The 21977-nt window shown below is 35.4% G+C and overlaps 2 protein-coding genes across 2 annotated transcripts; one reads left to right on the plus strand and one right to left on the minus strand.

Moving 5' to 3' along the window:
• Positions 1-792: 792 nt before the first annotated feature.
• LOC126694736 (uncharacterized) lies at positions 793-12299 on the minus strand. Its single transcript, XM_050391230.1, has 20 exons — positions 11737-12299; positions 11539-11627; positions 11004-11116; positions 10690-10744; positions 10023-10111; positions 9067-9133; positions 8926-8988; positions 8507-8671; positions 8295-8388; positions 8142-8221; positions 7977-8052; positions 7756-7799; positions 7015-7082; positions 5548-5633; positions 5273-5430; positions 3851-5180; positions 3432-3718; positions 2352-2558; positions 2113-2269; positions 793-1280 (listed from the first exon to the last, which is right to left on the minus strand). Exons 1-20 carry the CDS (start codon positions 11846-11848, stop codon positions 1003-1005), a joined length of 3618 nt encoding a protein of 1205 aa, XP_050247187.1. The 5' UTR covers positions 11849-12299; the 3' UTR covers positions 793-1002.
• Positions 12300-15973: 3674 nt separating this feature from the next.
• LOC126695918 (F-box protein At1g30200-like) lies at positions 15974-16978 on the plus strand. Its single transcript, XM_050392712.1, has one exon. It carries the CDS (start codon positions 15974-15976, stop codon positions 16976-16978), a length of 1005 nt encoding a protein of 334 aa, XP_050248669.1.
• Positions 16979-21977: the final 4999 nt, after the last annotated feature.

Here is a 21977-nt window from a genome sequence, read left to right on the forward strand (position 1 = left end):
GAGGTGTACCATTTTTTGATGCAAATGTTTTTTAGCTATGAAATGCCAAAAAGGCCTTAGATATGGCATTAGCATTTTTCAATGCTAATGCTCTTACAAGAGCTATTATAGCATACTAAACGTACCCTAATTTCCAAAGACAAGGTTCTTGCCGGCGGTTCATAAGCAAGTGATTAAATCATTAATGGCAATACTTTCTCCCGTTTTTAAGTTCAATTAGTCCAGACTAGGAAATTAACCTTGTTTTAAATTGTTTCTAAAAAAAGGGCAACAAATTAAATGTTTTGTATTGTTAAAATGATAATGACAAGTTAGAACATTTTTGCATCAATGTTGATGACTAGCATTAAAGTTTACCTCCAAATTGGTTTGTTCTTCCGACTCATGGCAATTGAAAAGACATCAACTTGTATTTTTAATCACATGAAATTTTTAATAGTCATGTAGACTCACTTAAATAATACCTATATGTTCTAATAAATTGCCACATAAGTGTCGGAGGAGATTCCTAGCCTTGTCCACAATATTACTAGAAAGCCTTGTCCACTAGAGCTAAAATCTTATTTCGAAAACACAATATTACTTGAAATACTGCTTCTAGACTAGGTTTTCTGGCATGATATCATGAATTTAAAGGGACAATCATAAAAAATTGTCATTCTTAACAAGGAAATTAAAACACAAGCATTTTAGGTGATTCCATTGATATCAAATTTGTTATATATGTATGCCACTCATTGCAATTTTTTTTTTATTGATTACTATTGTTGTGCCTTTGTGAATCTCATCATATTCGTCAAAATCTTAAATTGATATAAATGAAAGTCATCCTTGGATACAAAATTTCTCATTACACATATGAACAGCTTTCTATTCAGCCTGACTGGCACATATACTCAACATGCATTTGTATTTTATAATCTATATACAAAAAAGAATGGGGGAACTATATGATTGGGACCCCTTTTTATCCCAGAACATAACAGCCCAAAGTAACCCTCATTAAATTTGACTCCGTAATCGCATCATCAAACTTTGCATACTTTCAAGTTTCTGACTGAGTTGTTTAATAGTTTCAAGATGTTGTATGGAAGATTCTGAACTACCTGCATCAGTAATAAGAGCAGCGCACTTGGCCCGTGAATCTGTAACCGCATCCTCCAGTGAGGCCACTGTCCCTTCCAAGGACGATGGAAGGGACAGTGGAGAGAGCCCAATACTGCCAGCACTACTACCCCTGCTGTGCTTTGGGGAGAAAATCTTGTCAATGCCATCACTTCCTGCAATTCCTCATTTTATCAAATTGACCATTAGTCAAGAAAGATGGAACATGCAGAAACTACTAGGATAATTCACAAGCCCAAAAAAGAACATGCATAGAAGTAGCAAAGCTTGAACACTAACATTTAAAAGTGAAATAATATCATTACATTCAACAAAAAGTGAAATAATTCCAAACACATCAATGGGTTTGAACCCACGATCTTATCCTCCACCCTTATTATGGGAGAGGAGGTGCCGTTTGAGTAGAGCTCATTGGCTAAAGCATTTTGGAAAAATCAGCAGAACAGAGATAGCATTTAAGAATGTCTTGGGTTATCTCAGTGCCCAGTTTATTTTTAGTTGCTTCTACTACTCACGGATAACTTGATATAGTATAGCTCTACAATGGTTCCCATGAATTTATTTCAAGTGTGCAGAAATTATATTCTTTAATTAATTCTTTCTATATTCTTCTCTTTTTGACATTTATCAAACTATAATAACTTTGTAAGATCAAATGGGTAACTCATTGGTGTGCTTGATTTATTTCTAAACACTCATTTTGCTTCCAGATGCCTTTTGCTTCAAGTCGAAATGCATTCTCTTGGCATACCAAATGTTAAATTTCAATAATTTTCCACTCAATTTTTACCGCCCTCGCTAATCAAAATCTAGAATCCTTATTCTGATGACCTCCATCTTGTACCCATTTGCAGTTTTCTTACAACAAAACCATGAGCCCTCATGGCTTCGTCTAGTGCTTCAGTCTAAGACTTGGAAGATCATAAGATTAAATTATAATAACAAAAATAGATATTTGTTAAATACTAACAATAGTTTTTAACATACCAAGGTTGCTTAGTTGATCGATTGCTGCCTGGCCAATAGAACCTTCTAGCTTAAGTACCCGCAAAATTCCAGCAGTTATTCGACCCATTGAGTCAACTTCAGACTTGCACAAAAAAGCAAAGTGTTGCAACTCATCCTTTGTAACAATTGCCTCAATCTGTAAAATAAAAAACATTGTAAGGACCTTCCTAAAATTAGAGGCAGCATGGATACACTTCTAGAGTAAAAAATTTTAATACCGGCTGCTCAACAGAGAATTTCAAGTTTTCCACCACCCACTTGGCTGGTTCATCATAGATGGGGTCCTCAGCTATCACCATGCGAAGTTCAAGATTTATCCCTCCAGATGTCTCCGCATTTTCTTTAATACCATTTGCAGGTAAGATAGATGCATGGATGCTTTTGTGGGCCTGAGGCTTTAAAGTCTGCAAGCCTTCCACACCAACCTGCAACATCTCGATATGTGAGATCATGAGTAGAATATTTCTAAAACTAAAGAGAGGGAGAAATTAGATGGTTCACAAAATCAAAATCAATTACAGGAACAGTTGAATATGTTTGAGTTGGGTTATAATCAGAAAAAAGTAATACCATATCTAGTGTCTACAGCATCAGCACAGGAACTAACATGGCCAGGTGTACCATAGGCATGCTGAATATGCTCATCTCACTGTACAAAAAGGTTTACAAATCCAGTGTAGTTTTTTGCGCATTTAATTCTAGACATCCCCATCCCAACCATTCCCACAATGGTAGTGCAGCGAAAAACCAAGTTATGGTTAAGGGTTGGTTAAAACTGACTTATAGTTAAAGGGTTCGTTAAATTGAAGTGCCTCAATTTATATCAATGACGTTGTGTCTCATCTACAAAGTACTCCAAATTGAACATGTGGTTAAGAAAGCTCCCCTGATGCTCCTATAACCACACACATACAATGACCCAACTTCAAAACAGGCATATCATCTGAGCAATGCACCTTAAGAATAATCCAAAATACCAACACAATCATTTTTCATCCTCCTCAAAAACTCAAACAAAACTGCATAAATGATGTTATTGCATTCATCTTAAGGCTAAATTTACCCTCAAAAAAACAAGCAACATTTATTCATGTTCCATTAAAAGTTCTTTTACCATATTCTAAAACTAATAAAACACCAATGAACTCTAATTCAAATGGCACTTCCTTCTCTCATAAGAATAGGAGCATGAGGTTGTGGGTTCTAAACCAACTGGGTGCTTAAATAATCAATTTTTTTTTTAACCTGATTTTGAAAATTAAATTAAAGAAGAAAATAAATAAGAATCAAATTCTTACTGTGACCAATTCCACAGGATATTTCTGCATTTCTTGTGACTTTCCTTTGCCATTCAGTTCATGCTTTGGACTACTTTTTGCTTTCACCTGCAGACTCTGGAAAGTTGTATGCCAACACCTCTCTTCTCTACCCACATCTTCATGATTGTGAAACCACCACCTTTCTGCCATCTCTTGTTCTCCTTCAAGAGCAAACAACCAGTCCTTCAATTCAATACTAACATCAATGTCATCTGACTTTCCAAGCTGCAAAAAGCTGCTTTCTTTTCCATCCTCTGAATTTCCATCTGATTAAAAAGGAAAGTTAAAAGAAATTCAGCTAAATAGAAGAAAAAGGACTATGAGAAAAATAGTGTGCATCTGTAGGTATGCAGATGCAACCAGCTATGGAATATTGTGCAATATATTATGGTCCATACCCTCTTCCAGATTGTCAGCAATGAGAGGTGTTGTTTTAAATAGTTTTGAAAGTGGCCCTGCTCGTAAGTTGTCTAACCCTTTAGAAAGCTCCTTCCCAGGACCACCATCAGGCCCAAGTATTCCAAACCGATGCAGTAAGGCTTCAGTATAATTCATTCCTCCACCAAGGCGAACACCAGAAATACATGCTGAAGCATTCAAACTATGGCACTCAATATCTTGTTCGTCTAATGGAATCACATGCACGATGCTAATGTCCAGAAACGGCACTGCAAAAGCATTGCCACTTGAACAGTTTTTCTTCTGTACCCAAAAAACAGCTCTTAGTTGAGGGTATCCATTCCCACAAATCAGAGGACCATCTTCAATATTACTTGACACTGTGCCATTTTGATGTGCCAATTTTCCCTCAGTGTCTACACAGTCCACCTGAACACTCTCCCAACGTAAAGTGGATGAAACAGCGACTGCACCACCAAGCGTTCTGTGAGTAACTCTGACAAACAGATTATCCCCAAGAAACTGGACAAGAGGCATTTCGTGAACATTCATTTCAGAAGACTCCAGAAACTTAAGCTGAAGATCCTTCACTGCTAAACTTACTGCAGTATCACCAGGGACCTTATCAATAAGCCTTCCACCAAACGAATTATTATTTCTCTTCAGTTTATTATTTTTTCCGACAATGGCTATCTTCTCACTCACTCTGCCAAAGTATGCATAGAGATCAAGGATAAATAATAGCTGTTCAACTGAAGCATTGGACAAATATTGTTGACAAGCAACCCCTACCCTGACAATACCACCTGGAGGAGGAACATCTGTTAAAGGGCTTCCATCAGCAGTTGCCATGGCTACTTCAATGCAAACATCTTCCAGCTCAACACTTCTCCACAAGCCTGAACCCCAGTCAAGAGAATTCTGAAGCCTACTTAAGTCACTACTCGTTTCTAAAGACAAACTAAGTTGTGATGCTTTAGTGGTCCATTTCTTCTGGCTAGCATCAATTGTTTGACCTTCCCAGAGACAAAAGCAAGCAGGATCCTTCTCCAGGTTCAGCATCCTTAGTTTTATTGAAGGGGATTCTGAAAATAACAAGTTCTTAATATGAAGCCTTGCTCCGGAAAATGAACTGTGGATATTACTGTCCTTGTTACTAGCACCATTATTCAATTTTCCCACGTCCAAAGGAATAGTAAAAACTAATTCCTTGAGAGTGAAAACCAAGGAATTTACTGAAAAATCTGGTAAAACAGCACCACGATTGACGACGACTCCATCAGTTAGGAAGGAAAATATCCTCAAACAGGATTCTTCCTGAAGATAAATCTGAGCAAAGAATGGGAAGGTATTCCTTAGAAGTTTAAAAAAAATTATATTAGGATCGTTCATTAAAAATAAAAAATAAAATGATGCAATACCATAAGAGGTTGACAGTCTACAACTGTTTGTGAAGCAAAAGATGGCGGAACTGGACAGGGTTTGATCTGAAGAGAATGGAGACATACTAGAGGAACACCATCAATCAATTGCCACTGCTGTTCTCCCAGAGGATATATTGGAGGACAAAAGTTCTTTGCTGGCCAAACAGACAGGAACAATGTCATCTAAATCACTCATATACTCAAATCCTAACCAAATATACATTGAGCTGAAAATTACGTTCTTAAAATTATAAAATAAATTTAACTGATACCAAATTCAGGAATATGTAGAAGATCTTTTGTCACACTTTGCATTGATGGTTGCACTAAGGTGCATGGAGGGCGTGAAAAAGTATCCCTGCATTCACCAGCGAGGTAACATATATCTCAGTTACAAGATAAAAATGACAAATAAATAAAAAATAATCCTCATCACAAATGAGGACCAGCAAAGATATCCAATAAGACATGTTTCTGCTCCAGCACCAAAAAAAAAAAAAAAAATTCATATTCAAATTAATCGATTAAAGATGCTGAAGAAATTCAGAAGGAGTAGATCATATCCACATCTAGTAAATAAAAAACATTCCTCAAGGTGATCAACAAACTTTCAATTTCTAAATATAGAGCCTTTGACTGTACTTCTAATCCTTTTGTAGATTTTATAGGTTTCTTGAATGTTGTTAAATTACTGATTGTTCGAAAAGCTTAAGCTATTAGAAAATAGTGAATTTAATCACTTCACCATAATTCTAACAAATGTTATTGACGCAAGACAACTAGAACAAAATTGAAACAACAATAAAATAAAGGGATATGACCTAGGAGTCAGCACCTAGGCCTTGCTTGGAGTTAGCACCAAGAGGGGAAACCACTAGGAGTCAGCACCAGACCAAAAAAAGACCAAACGGCCATTTTTTTCATTCATCAAAATATCAATTATCTCCTCAAGGAGTACAATAGGTTGCTTATAAAGGATTGCTAAACCCTAGTTCTAATTGGCTAGGAAACCCTAATTGCCTTATTACAAAAATAACCTTGCTTCCCAAATTAAAATACTAATAGCCCAATAAACTACTAGGACCTAAAACATAAAAATACAATTGACTTGCGAACATAAATAATATTAAATAATAATTTTCTTGCATCTCCCGCATCAGCTATATTGTAATTCTGGTAAATAAAAAACACTCTTCAAGGTGATCAACAAACTTTCAAGTTCTAAATATAGAGCCTTATACTGTACTTCTAATCCTTTAGTAGATTTTATAGGTTTCTTGAATGCTATATTGTAATTTTTTTTTCATAAGTATTTATCAAAAAAATTTATTTTTTTCATAAGTAAAAATTAATTTTTTTAGAAAACAGTCAAATCTCATGTACGCAGGTTGTGTAAACAAAGCTCTCCTAAAACCTTACAATATTCAACAATTGCATTCAAAAGAAAGGGAATCTATAAACTCTACAACAGAACACGTGTCAGTGAGTGTCACCCATTGTATACTTCTTTAGCCGTGGGTTTCTTCCCTTTATATCAATGACAAAATCAAATTTGATAAAGTTGAGTGGAATTTGTATTTGAGGAAAAGGAGGTGAAATAAAACTACATGCAAAAATGCTAAAATCTTCTAACAGCAACAAACAAAAAAGAAGCTCAAAGAATATTGACGAGAAAGAATATTCACAGCTACATGCTGAGAAAAATAAATGTGGAAAAGCAGAAATAAAATGAGGCTCACCTTAAGAATAGTCCACCAACCATGACCCTAGATAAGTTATTGTCATTTTCTCCATCAGAGACACTGGCCTGTGAGAAAAGTACATCTCCAATAAGGTCTTAAAACACTAAAAGCATGGAACTGCACAAAAAACTACTGGATACGTGTGGAATAATTCAAGGGATCTTAAAGCTTCCGAGCAGAAGGATCAAAACTATAGGATGGGTTATCCAACAGTCCAAACAACTTAAAGAAGGCACCAGTAGAACTCCTCTTTAGAAAATTATCAAACTAGTCAAGGAGCATCTAAGTCCTAACATGAAAATCATCTTTGAACAAAATTATCTCAAAGAAACAATGAAACTATAAAATCTTACGAAAGAACTTTCTAAGGACACAGTACACAATCTGAAACTGATGTCACTTTTTGTTTTCCCTATTTTTTCATTGGTAATTATACATGCAGTCAATGTACCTTGAACCCATGACCTCACCCTCCACCTTGCTCTTACAAGGAAAGGAGGTGCCATTTGAGCTAGAGCTCATTGGCTCTTTTTCTATGTTTTTCAAGCACTGATTATCTTAGTTATAACATTATATAAAACAGAGTATGTGAAACACATAACACAGAAAACAAATTCAGCATTGCTCACAATATCTGTTTTGTTTTAGGTAAGATGGGATTGATTTTTAGCCAAAAAAAACTTGGATAAAACAGTAAGATGATGTCACCAAGAAGTTGAGTAAGTCATTAAAAAATACCCGTGAAAATAAGAGTGACTGCATCAAAAGTTCAAGCTGGAACTCTGCAAGTTGAAACAGAAGAAGAATTTTTTTCAGTAAAAATAGAAGGTATTGAGAGAGAGAGAGAGAGAGAGAGAGATCAAACTAATAGTTCAAATATTTAGGTTATTGAAGTGTATAGAATAACAAATTAAAAGCTACAGCCGTTTTTTGGGAAGGGAGGGGTGGGAGGGACTAACCAGCATCTTTAATGCAGAGAAATATGTGGTCCACAACAATAGAGACTAGAGAACGTCCTGCTGCTTCAGTAGATCGCTGCCAGGATCCATGAGAGCGAGATTGTTATATAACAGGTTAGCAAGATAAGACTTATCGGAAGAATAGCAACTAAGTCAAGATAGAACCTGCTGGGCCTTTGAATCAACATCTCCTCTATTTAAACAGACATATAATCCAGTCAAGAATCGTAGAAGAGCACGTAGTCCTGCTTGCATGATGCTACATTAGCCCCCTGTTATATATTACAATAGTGAACAAGAAAATCTAAACAACATTACCTGGCTCACTTAATGCAGGACAAACAGCTTCTGTAATATGTAACTGGACCTCAAGCCCAAGTGGACAGTTTAGTTCAGTCCTTTGCACTGTGATCTGATCATCACAAAGTCAGGATACAGTAAGTAATGTGGACCCCACAAGAATCTAGATGTTCTAGTATTACATGGCTGAGTTCAATATAAAAATCAACTTGAAATATCAGATTCATTACATAAGCTTGTCCCGATATTCCTTCAAGAAAGCGCTCTCCGCCAAAAAAAACTCGCTTTGCACCATCATCATCTCTCTGGCTTCCTCTCTCTTGAGAAAAATTTGCATCCATAAACATATCAGGATGAGGCAGGAGATCAATAGACAAAGATTCCCATTCAAGTTTCTGTGAAGAAAGAATTTAGTATTGTTAGATACTCATGTAAACATGAGCAACCTGCAAGATCAGGACAGAACAACCTTATCATAGAAAATAAGTTTACAACACAGAAGAGCAATTCAAACAAAGGCAGTGGGAGCCCTCACCAACTCCAAACCACCCCCCCCCCCCCCCCTCAACCCCAACCCACAAATAAAAATGCCGAACACACAAAGTGACATATACATCAATATAGATATTAAAGAAAATCATTATATTACTTTGAACACATAGATGTACTTTTCATTATTGGAGAAGTCCCGCGCCTCTTTAAGATTTACAACCTGTTAGGAAAGGTTGTTAGTAGTTGCACAAAAGAAAGTAGTCAATAAACCATCGCATAAGCTTAATCAGTAAATTACCTGCCAATTTTCATTTGTAGTATACAGCAAAAGGTTGCGTATAGTGATAGATGCCAAAGGTGATGCCCTGGGGATGGTTTAACATATATACATATATGAGAAAAAAGGTGTGTATATAGGCATTGAGCAATACAGCTTCATAGCATAACTCAACCTAAGCCTCAACACAAATTTATAGGGGTCATTGTTAGAGAAATCAAATAAGTTATTGATCAGAATTAACATATTATAAGTATATGAATTCATTATGAGTTATGTCACTAATAGCAATATCTACCATATGCATTAAACATTCCACACAAATCAAGATTGGAAGATGAATCCGGTGGGAGAAAAGAAAACCAAACCTATATTTGGGTCTAAACATTGACAATTTGACACATAATTTGAATTGCAAATAGCATCATGACACATTAAGTGTACAGACAGATGGTACTATTTGAATGTGACCAAATTATCCTTGTAGCTATAATGAGCATGTGCAGAAACAATGAAAAACCCACTCTCTGTTATTGCTAAAAACCATTGAAAAATTATACCTCTGTAAATTTCTAGTATCATCACAAATAAGTAGTCACAGATATCACAAACTTTGAAGCATAGTTAAAAATTACATACAGAGCAAAGCAACAGAGTGGATCCTCCACTAGTATACGTTAGAGCTGAAATTGTTAGATAAATTACAGTTATTACAAATCTTTTTTCACGTGTCAAAGCATACATATAAGCATCATCAGCATGAAGTGAGGTCATAATTCAGAAGTGAAGCTATTCCTATTAAATTTGAAATACATTTACCATTGAGGCAAGGTGATATAATTTATGACATTAAGCAAGTAAATCATACTTTAAAAATGAAGTTACAGCCAATTCATGGACCACATGCAAATGTTGCATGCCTAATTTACAAGTACAGATATTAAACACAAAAATAGATGAAGGCAACAAGATCCTACCAAGTTGCTCCTCCTTGACCTTGGGCACCTCCACGAGTTTCAAGTAGAAGATTGACAGTGTGAATCTCTACAGTCATTCCATCTGCAATCTGATAATCATATAAGGTGAATTTTTTTTCATATTTTCTTTTTAAATAGGAAGTTTCTTTCAAATTCAATGCCTGCATTTGTGTGGATGTGAGCAGTTACAAAACAACAAAAGGGAGAGTTGTATCAAGCTGGAAACTGGCATAAAACCTTTACCAGTATCCTAAAGGACATGAATCCTTCAATCAAGTTCTGTGTGCTAATTACCTTATGGCTGAAGCACAGTAAGCCAAAAAAAAAAAAAAAAGTCAAAAGTACCAGGAAAGCTACACAAAAGGAACATGGATAGAAGACGTAAAGGAAGATCTAAGATCTCTCAGGTTTAAAGTGGAAAATGAATATATGCGAGCTGAAAATTTGAAGTAGGTTAAGTCATCCAGGGCAATGAAAGAAAACGAACATAACAAATTAAATTTCCCTCCTAACTTGCCACAAATGATAAAGCTCTAGGACGGGCTGAGCATAGGTCTTAGACTCTTAATTTTGTTAATTTATAACTGGGTTCCATTACACAGATTGAAATCACTAAACCCAAAGTAGCAAATAAATAAATTTAAATTTAGCCAAGGTAGAGACGCACCTTATCAGCGAATCCATAACCGCTTCCCTTCACGGGCCCAGCAGATGTTGGGGTACTGCAAGCCATGAAAGCAAAACCAAACATTATTAACTAACAACACAAACATCACTCTACTAAAAACTAACAAATCTCACTCACACCATAACACTAAGGCTAAGCAAGATAGCACATAATTAACAACACAATACTTTCCAAGAGCCTTGTAGCTCAATGGCATTGGCTGGTCTCCTTTATGGGGGTTCAAACACACCCCCCCCCCCCCCCCCTCTCCCACCTATTGCAATAAATAAAAAAATGCAGATAACATACAATACCTGGCCTGACTTGTAGATTCATCCAAGTTAGAGTTCTCCTCTAGAACCAAATCAAGTTTATCGATTTGCACCACAATTGGCTCCACTTGTACATTACCAAGCGATGATGGCAACTACAAAAGCACACAAATCAAGTCCAATCAGAAACAACATAAACTTGAAAAATCTAAAGACATTAAAACAAATAAACAGAATCAAATCCAGTTCAATCACTGAAATTTAGTCGAAAGCTTAAGTGCCAATATAATCACCAGCGGATTTGATTTAAAAATTTTCAATTTTTTCTATTGATGATTGAAAATTCAACTGAATCAAACGTTACACACTAAGTTAGCCGGGTTGATATTGAAATTCAAATGCTTGCAATCTTCATGCTAATAAACAGTGGACACTAATAAATTAGTGACTGAAGAAACTCATTTTTCCAACCATTTCCTTAGTGATTCTTAGCAACCAAACAGAGAATTATAGTAAATAAATTTATAATAAAATAAAAAATAAATAAATAAATGAGAGGCATGAATGAGTGACGAACAATAATCTCCAATTTTCCGACTTTGGCAGTGGTGACATTGAGCGCCGGCGGCAATCCGACGCTGGAATGCAAAGCGTCGCCGTTAATATCTGCCGCCAAAATTCAAACACAAAAAAAGCTCCGGCAATTAACCCTAATGAAAATCAAATAGAAACTGATCCAAAATTTGAGCATTAAATCAATCACAGTGATAATTACCTAAATTGGAAAGCTGTGCGGTCCGACCCTGCAACTTGAACTGATCTCTAGAGAAGGATTTGAGCCAGTACTTGAGCGTGTACTCCAACGCTCGCGCCAGTATCGACTCCATTTTATTTTTATTTATTCCTCGAAGCTTCGAGAAACAGAGAGAGTTTTGGTGGTGGAGGATGCGATCGGAGAAATGCGGGGCGGCGGAGGCGATGGTCGGGTTCGGGTTCGGGTCCGAGAGAGCATTGAGAAATGAGAGAAGTGTTTGTTTTTTTTGTATGAGCGGAAATTTCAGGTGTGTGTGGGGGTGTGGGGAATCTGAGAACAGTGGGGCGGAGGTGGTGAGTTGGCACGTGTAGAGGTGTGGCACGTGCGAATGTTTGTGAAGCGCGTTGGATCTCTCGCGGGCGGCAGTGTCAGAGTGCAGAGGGTGGATTTGTCGGTGTTGTAGCTTCGTCTTTAGGAAAAGTTGGGTTTTTTAAGGTTATTGTCACTTTGGAATTAGAATTGGAATTGGAATTGGAATTGGGAGGTACGATTGATACACCTTCCTTTTTCTTTTTTCTCTTTATTCCTAATTCTATGATTCTTCTCTCTCTCTCTCTCTTTTTTTCTTTTTTTTTTGATAGGTTCTCTCTCTATTGGTTGCTTATGAATCATGGCAAATTTTTTCATTTCTTATAATTTAGGAAAAAAATAAAAGTTCATTTATTATAGTGGGAGAACATGGAATTGACACTTTTTTTATTTAAAAAAAGAAAAAGAAAAAGAAAACATGGAATGGGCATGGGAAGTAGTGTCCATAATATAAATGCCAAATGATTCTGATTTGGGTAGCACATGCAACATGCAGAGAAAAGTGTCACATTTTCCTTTCCCTTCTTTGTTTTCTTTTCAAAACTCGCATATCCGATCAGGCAGCTTTATTTTATATTTGGAGGAGGGGAAGGGGAGTAAGTTCACCCATCTCCTTCAACTCCAATTCATTGTTCTTTTTGTTTCAAGATGTGTCAATACTTATTCATTTTGAAGACTTCAATAATGATAATTTTAATAATTCTTTTTATATGTATGTTGACACAAAACTAATATATTTTATGTTACGATAACGTTCTTTTGCACACAACAAATTAAAGTACACATATCTGTATATTGCATATTGAAAATCATGTGTTCATAATTTAACTGAAGTTGTATTTTCAATGTGTATTAATTTGCGCTCTTTATGTTATACATTAATTGTAAGAAGTTAAATTAAGAATGATAATATTTAAAACTCTATATTTTTTTAAGGATGTTATATTAATTTTTTTGTAAAAAAAAGAAAAAAAAAATTTAGTAGATGGGAAAATAAAATGGAATAGTGGAATATGTTGGAGTAAAATTTGTACACTACTAGCCAATAGTGTAACAAAAACCCAATTTGTTTTATGGATTCCTAAATGATCTAAACCCATCAAACAATTAGGAAAATTTGTTCAAGAATTTTCGAAGGGTGTAACTGTCACTAACTAATAACTTTAGGGCCTGTTTGGATTAAGGATGAAGGGAGGGGGAGTGGAGGAAAGGGAAGTAGAATAGGATTGGCTAAAAATATATCTAACATATTTTTAACCAACTCTACTCTGTTTTCTCTCAATTTAAATGGATTAATTTCACTAGACACACTTATCGAGTTTTGGATTAAATCAGACACAACAATGTGAGTTAAAAAATTCCGCAACTTATTCTTGCAATCCACAATTTTGTAATAAAGGAGGTGGTCCAGAACGCACTCCACGCATTAGGTGTAGAAAATGTGTACCTATCATTAGGCTTATTACAACACATGACAGTGCTAGTATACCAATTTCAGCCCCAATCTCTCATTAAAAGTACCGTCCCTTCAAAGGCTTCAACCAAAAAAGGTGGCAATTTCATCAAAATCACTTTGGGAGTAGCGATCGAGGAGGTACCGAGTGAAGCCCACAATTTTAGCCAAGTATAGTGGTGTGTATGAGTTGTTTTGTGCAAATGGTCAAAAACGTGTATCAGCAAAAAGAAGGGGGTGGAAGAAAGCGATAGCTTTGGGATTTGTGTGTCCAAAGATAGAAGATTTGTTTAAATGGAGTAGAATAGTGGAATCAGCATGCTTACTCAAAGACTTTTTTTTTTTTTTTATAACATGCTTACTCAAGGAGCCTAAATTCTCTCTCTGCTTTTGAAAGGTAAGGGGTGTCAATTCGGATTAACGTGTCGGGTTCGTGTCGTGTTCGTGTCGTGTCGAGGTAGGGGTATTCGACTAAATAGCTCAACCCTAACCCGACCTATTTTATAATCATGTCATAATCTTTCAACCCTAACCCGACCTATTAATAAGGCGGGTTTACCTGACCCAACCCATTTGACATGCTTAATAAATGAGTCGTGTTGGGTTGAGATGAATGTAACACAACCCATTTTAACCTACATAATATTAAATATAACATCCATCTATAAATAATTTTTTTTACATCCCAAAAGCAGTGCATACAGTTTAAGTCTTCAACCCACATTCAAAATAATATATTTCAACAAAAATATAACATTCATCTAGAAATAATTTCTTTACACTCCAAAAGAAATGCATACATTTCAACCCAAATTCAAAATAACATAGTTTAACAAAAATAAAATAACATAGTTCAACAAAAATATAATATCCTTAGAACTTGCCAAAAACTAAGTATCAATATTGAAAGAATTGGAGCAAACAGTAGACTAAAGTTTATATAACAAAAAAATTATGTAGAAAAAATTACTACAGAATTTTGGAACACCAAAAAAACGGTTTTCTTTAATTCTAAAACTCACTAAACACATGAGAGAGAGAGAGAGAGAGCAATAACTAGTTTGAAACTTTGAGTTTGAGAATTGGGCGTGAGACTATAAGATAGTAAAGTGAGTAGTATGACTAAAATAAAAAAATAAAATTAAATATTTATAAGAAGGTTTAGAGATTTAGGATTTGTAAAGTTTCAATTTCCAATTATATCCCTTGTAAGTTTTTGTAATTACTCACTTTTCTTTTTAAATTTAAAATATATGTTGGATATAAAAGGTATTTGACAAATTTAAAATAAAATGAATATTTATTTGTTATACGAGTTAAACTGGTTGTGTTAAGTGGGTCATTTCGGGTTGACACAAATAAATTGGCGTGTCAAATGTGTCTATTGCGGGTTACATGGGTTGACCCACTTATTACACGTTTCTTTTCGAGTCACTTTCAGGTCGACCTGTTTATGACCCAAACCCATTAAAGCCCAACCCTAACCCGCAAAAACCTGTGTTAGGTTCGTGTCGTGTTCGGGTTGGGTCGAACGTTGACACCCCTATTAAAGGTGCGAGTTGGGTTGTCTTAACTCTTATACGTTGCTTTACAAAGGAGTTCACGTTATTCAACTTTTGATAGCTCAATGGGCCAGTCTTTGCTACATTAATTCGAGATGACCAACCCAAATGAATTGTAGATGGGTTTCATACTGGAGCCCAAATAGAAATAGCTGGGCCTTTGTAGGCTTCAGGGATAATTATCTCATTCTCATAGTCATATGGCACTAAAGATTATGAAAATTGGTGTTATTGAAAATGGTAAAACGAATTTTCCAGCCACTCCTGAAAAGTGGATGAAAATAAAAATCCCATCTAGAGAGGAGATCTCAAAAGCAAGGTATAAGCTGTGCCCAAGTTTGAACTACCTTTTTCATCCATAAAAACAACTGCATCTATACATTTATTATAACATAATTAATATAGGTTTAAGGTTTACATCATAAGATGTTGTGAGTGAGAGATATAAATAATGAAATATCCAATGAGTTTAGTCATGAAACTATCCAGTGAGACATGGGACTATGTATATTTGGAACAGCAGAAACTTAATTAATTTCTCTCAAACACCTGCAGGGAAGAGAAGAGAAGCTATGCACCATTTTAGACAATCTCATGAGGAATCCTGTTGGTGTACAGAATAATTTATTAAGAAGTACTTAACACACTCCTAGCATGCTCATAGGCTCATTATAGTAATCTCCTTAACCTTATATTCTACACTCAACGTGAGTTTGAGGTAGAACATATTAATAGTTAATACCAAGTCTTCTTTCCAATCTCTTTCAAAAAAAATTTAAAACAAAAAAAGTCTTCTCTCCACTCCATAGATACTAGATCTAATATCATTAGCAGTCTGCTATGTTAGACCTCATTGATCACCATTATCAAAGGAATGGATTCTAACCATGAAGAGCTTAATTCCTTTGATCATTTACCAGACAATCTCCTGCTCTTAATCTTCGACAAAATCTTAGACCTAGAGGCCAAAGCTTTAGTGAGTTGCTTTCTAGTTTCCAAGCGCTTTGCTTCCCTCATCCCTCAAACCAACACCAACACTGTTTTGATTGAAATGGAAGCCCCTGCCAATATTCCTCAATCCAAAAAAAGCCGCGGTACCTCACGAAGTTTATTCAAGAACATCTTAAGCAAACTCAGCAGCAAGTCCAAGCCGAGGTACCTAGTGCAGCGGGAGATAAGAGGCTCTGACGTGTTAAAGATCTTTCGAGAGATCAAATGTCTGAAAATCCAAAGTCACTCCGCTGGAGTGAAAAACCCTTTTGTTGCGGGCTTCCTCATGTGGAAGGCATTTTTTGGGGCTAAATTTCGTTATTGCCTCTTTCTTTTTGCACCATTCGTCCACAAAGAAAACGATGATGACCCTTTAAAGAATACAATAGTGCATAGCAATGACAAAGAGGGTGAAGAAGTTTTTCAATTTCTTTGGACTTTTGGCGGATTTCATTTGCAAGAAGCATTACAAAGGCATCGCTATGTTAAAGATACAATTTCGGATAATCACTGCATTCTTAAGAGAGTCGTGGTTTGTGACTCGGAGAATCGAGGAAAGGTGTGTATGGGAGAAGAAGATATTGCGGAGTGTAGGAGGAGTTGGCATGTTGATAATGATACTAAGGATACAACAACAACATTTTACTATAATTGCAAGATGTGGTATGTGCCTGTTTTGGATTTGCCAATGCACGGATGCACAATGAAGGGGGCCACACTTCTTTGGGTCTATCCTGCTAGTGTGACAATGAGCAAAGAGAAGGATGTCTTGAAAGGATTTGAAGATGATGAAGAGGAGCAGTGGGGGATTTTCAATGAAGCTGTAAGGGAGATTGTGCACAACAACAATATCGATAAGAGAATGTTTCATACAACTTCGTTTTCATGATAAAATCTTTTGATTTGTAGGACTACTATTAATGATCATTTTCATTCAGTATATAAGACAGTCATTGGAGATGCTTTTCGTGATGCTCAATTTGTTTCTTTAATTTCTTGGCAATGTTTATTTCACGTCGATATTTGCATACAACCGTACACACACAATCATCTCGATTTCAATGCAATAGGGGTACAATTGTGTGCAATAAACTTTGCAATCTGCATACGTAGGACAAAAAGACTGAGAAGCTCTAGAGCTGCGCAGAACGAAATGGTGCCAACTTGTGTCACCAAAAATGCTATAGTGATTTGAGCTACACATACAATTAAGCATCTAAAATTTTAAAGTGTACTGAAATGTGTCTTACTTTTATTACTTTTAATAGATTTGTTATGATAGATCCAAATAAACTCATTTAGAATTTGATGAATCATGATTAGTTTTATTGATAGATTATGTGAAGTTAGTTTTGATTTTGATTTTTTGGTTTTATATTCTAGTTTTGAATTTGTCACATGTGAGGGAACAAAAGGCTGAATGGAATCCCATAAATAAAAAAGGCTGCATGGAAGAGGAATGAAAGTGGATAGTGAACGCCGACAACACATAAATCATGGTCAATAAATTCTTAGTTCAATTTACTGTTTAAGTTTTTAGGACAACCGTTAATTTATCATAATATCAAAATCAACATTATTGGCCTCTAGTAAAATCTGTCTTCTTATCAAACTCATCCAAGTCCCACCAAATAAGTTTTTAAAAAAAATGTCAAATCATGGCCATGCCATCCTTGCACCACTGGACGCATTGTCCTTGCCGGCCTGTGTGATCCAACCCGAAGAACCACCATTGCCGACCCAAATTGGATCATCATTCCTCCTCCGTGGCCACCATAGTCTTGAGTTTTAATTTGGTTTCTTTTGGTTGTTTTTTATCTTAGGGATTGAAATCGGCTAGTAAGGTTTTTCAGCTTTGTGGGATTTAGGAGTTGTTTAATTTTGATCTGGATCTGTTCCTAATATTTTTTGAGTGCTTAATTTTTTTTTTTTTTTCTACTTTGGCTAATTCTATACTCTTGGTCCTCACCATCGTGACAAATATGGTTTTTCATCATCAAAATCTCATTTTCCTTTTACTATTTTTGCTTGTAGGCTAAATTAAACCTTTTACTTCCATTGACACACTAGACAGAATTAACTTGCCAAATGTTATCACTTTTGGGTAAAATTTTACTTTAAATTTAAATTTTCCTTATAGGAAGAAGTCAATTTGGGATCAAATTCTCTTTCGACGTGTAACTATTCTATAAAATATAGCAGGGAGGTACCGAGGTAGGCATAGTGATAGCGCAAAATTTTCGCAAAGTATAATGAAGTACATAAGTTGTTTTGTGCAAATGGTCAAAAACGTGTAGCAGCAAATAGGGGATGGCAAATGACCTCATTCACATTCTCATATAAGATTAATTCTCCCGCCTCTCACACCGCTACAGTAGGTGGATTCTAGTTTCTACATTCCTTCATATATTTGAGACTCTCATTACAGACTCACATGTGACAAGCTTTATGCATATAATTGGACTTTAAGGTGAACGAAATTGATTATGCATAGAGGGGGAAAAGGTTTGTTTATGTTTTATTTAGAAAACTAATAGAGGACTCCGCGCGTTGTGCGTGATAATATTTTTAGAGTGGTCTCATTAATATATATATATTTCAATTTTAACTAATTTAATAAATAATAATGTAATTCATAATCATAATTTCATTTATTATAGCGACAATCACAAATGTAATATACATAATTTATATCGTACCAAAAGCAAAACAATACAATTTTTCTCAAGAATTCAAAAGGTAAGTTAGTGAAAATATTTATTTTTAAATAAAATTTCTTTATATTTGTGGGGTCCAATAATTTATGGGTCCGGCCCACACGCTTATGGGAAGCCCACCGGTCTTAAACTGAAGGAGGCCAGGGCCCAAGCTCGAAACTAGGAAACATAAAAATAGCCCGAAGACATAGCCGAGGACGGTTTCGTCCTCGGCAGGCCCAAAACCTCAGGGATAGGAATGGAACACGAGTAAGCTAGAAAGATCAGAAAATATCCTGGGGAAGTTGTCTTTAATGCCCTTCCCTGACATGACACTGCCCCTAACAGAGCCGGGATCTTAGGCTTTATGGATCATCTACAGTAATTTTGGGATTAGATTGATGGGACAGATATCTGTCCCGGAAAGATCGACCCTACACGTGGACGAGGGACAACAAACGTAGGCTAGTATAAAAGGAAAGGTAAACTAATAAGGAGGGGGGTCTCCCATCTAGCTTCTGAAAAAGACTTGATGAAAGAGAATGCCTGGAGAATATACGCCGGACACCACCTAAAAACCCGCCGACGGGTAACCGAGGACAACACCATCGCTCCTCGGACATGATCCGAGGAGCCAAATCCTCCTAGACACAAGATTGAAGGGCCTGAATATCCAGCCCAAAGCTTTATCTCATGTTGGTTCACCTAAAGTCCGGCCCGAAATGTCCCCCTGTGATCCAACGCTGGCCTTTTAATCCCACTCTCTACAAATATTATTGTGAGGGACTTTCCGTGTGCGAGCCCAACATCGTTGTTGGGCCGTTAAAGATTTTGTGTCCTTACAATATTATTTTGTGTATCATCAAAAAGTATATAAAATTTAATTATTATTTTAGTTTTAAATAAACTTTCTCAAACCCAATGTTTCTACCATACAATCAAAAATGCTGAGAAATGTAACTAAAAAAAATTAATAAAACTTATTAAAACTACAATTTAAAATAAAAAAGAAAGGGAAAAATAAAAGATTGTAACCATTTTTCCTTTAAAAAAAAAAACAAAGAATACGTTCCAAAGGGGAAAAAAGTAGAGAATTTTTTTTTGAAAAAAGAAGAAGTATTGTATTAATGTTGTCATAATCTAATCTAACTTCTAATCCAATATGTGAAAAATAAATAGATAAATAAATAATTTTAAATATAAAATTGAATTTGTTTTCTTAAAAATCTCAAAGAATACACTAGTAAGATAAAGAAGATGAAGAATAACATAAAATATTTGTAAACACTTAAAACAATTACCCAAGCATCTAAGAACATCATATAAAAAATACATAACAATTTACTACTAATTTGTTAAACAAAATATTTTTAAATAGTGAAAGGAAATTGCACAAAGACTATTGTCTTCAACTGAACTAACTGTTCTTTATCAGCTTGTTCAAACTATCTTATAGTTTTCCAAATAAGCTAAAACCTGACAACAACACAAAATATAACATATTATAATATGAATTTTTTTTCCAAATTAGATCAACAACAAACACCATTAATTAAAAGTAGTATTTAGTGTTGTAAATAAAATGATAAAAAAAAAATATTTGCATTAAGAAACACATATGAATTAGTCAAAATAGGACAATGAGGGTACAAACCTCTAGTTGGAGATCCTCCTATGGGCAGCTATCAAGTTGTATCTTTTTTACCATCAATGATTAAGCAAGATTTGTGAATACATTTTTTATAGACAATTTTTTAAAAATATTTTTTATTCTTCATTAATTTCATTTTTCAGTTATAAGCAATCAAAAGTAGAATTCTAAAAAACACAAACATTCATCAATCTAAGGTAGAAATGCAAGAAAAATAATAATAATAATCCAACAAAAAATGAAAAAAAAAATTTGAGAGAGAGAGAGAGAGAGAGAAAGCCTTTTTTGTATAGGAAAAATATGCATAGAATGAAAGAGATCAAGTGGCAAATTTATAATAAGATGATGAGAATAAGAAGAGCCAAAATAAGGAAGATAAAAGGATAAAATAATATTTAAATTTAAAACCACCTAAGAGAAATATATGTAGACAACACTTTTGTTTTGATTTTCCATTGATTTATTATTTAGTTATAACATCAAAATTAAAGTAAATGAATATGTAAAGTTAAAACCACCTAAAATGAATTTATAAAGCTAAAACCGCCTAAAAGGAATTTGTAAAGTCAATATATTTATATAGTTAATATTGTAAAAAAAATTAAATTTAAAAAATAAATATGAAAAAGACTAATAATGTAGCGGATGAGGTGGCTCAACAAAAACGTAGCAACAATAATTGCTGCGTTTCAGTTTTTTTTTTTTTTTTTTTTGAGAAAACAATCAACAATATATTATTAAGGGTGGCTATTCAAATCAGCCTAGATGACAGATAAAAGGTCAGGTGGAACATCTTCCATCCAGACGGACAAAGGGGAGAATGAGATTGCTTTTCTAGCTAGTAAATGAGCAACCTTATTACAATGTCTTCGAACGTGTGTAGCTCTAAAGCAAGTGAAGCGTGAAGCAAGAAACCTAATATCATTGATAATGTGACCAAAGGGCGCCAAAGACCTGCTGCAACTGTTCAAGAGCTTGATCAAGACGTCGGAGTCTCCTTCAAGGACGATGTTTTCAAATCCCAGTTCCAGTGCAAACTCCACAGCTCTGCGTGCTACCAAAGTTTCCACTTCAATGATTGTGGCCGGCAGTGGAACAACTTCAGACAGCGAGGCCATCACTAAGCCATCATGGTTCCGTATGACTACTCCCAGACCAGCTCTGTTTTAACGTTCAAAAAGTGCACCATCAAAGTTAACCTTGTAGGCGTGGAAAGGTGGAGGTGTCCACGCTGTCATTGGCTGTTTCGGCGTTGCTGTTACCGTTGTAGGATCGGGTAAGCAGCCCAACTTGAGATCACGAGCTTTGTTCAGCACTTGCTCCAGCGGGACAGAGGGTTTCCCAAGCCTGATATTGTTCCTTCTATTCCACAAAGTCCAAGCCACTGATAAGAACAGCTCTGGGTCCCTGCCATCTGCACAAACAACAAACATTATATCTAAAAAACTGCTGCATTGCTTGATGGTGCTATGACACCATAAGGAGGTACTCTGCCAAAGATTCTCCAGTTTTGGGCAGTGATATAAGACATGGGCTGAGTC

Source organism: Quercus robur, chromosome 8 (assembly GCF_932294415.1).
Source record: "Quercus robur chromosome 8, dhQueRobu3.1, whole genome shotgun sequence".
Lineage (NCBI taxonomy): Eukaryota > Viridiplantae > Streptophyta > Magnoliopsida > Fagales > Fagaceae > Quercus > Quercus robur.

What these genes read in the sequence shown, in the direction of transcription:
- LOC126694736 (XM_050391230.1), bottom strand. Translation starts at nt 11,848, where the DNA reads ATGGAGTCGATACTGGCGCGAGCGTTGGAGTACACGCTCAAGTACTGG. An exon ending in AGTCACTCTTATTTTCACGG is followed by an intron (nt 7,083 to 7,755) that starts GTATTTTTTAAT and finishes CTTTTCTCACAG; the next exon opens with GCCAGTGTCTCTGATGGAGA. An exon ending in TCTACATATTCCTGAATTTG is followed by an intron (nt 5,431 to 5,547) that starts GTATCAGTTAAA and finishes CTGTTTGGCCAG; the next exon opens with CAAAGAACTTTTGTCCTCCA.
- LOC126695918 (XM_050392712.1), top strand. Translation starts at nt 15,974, where the DNA reads ATGGATTCTAACCATGAAGAGCTTAATTCCTTTGATCATTTACCAGAC.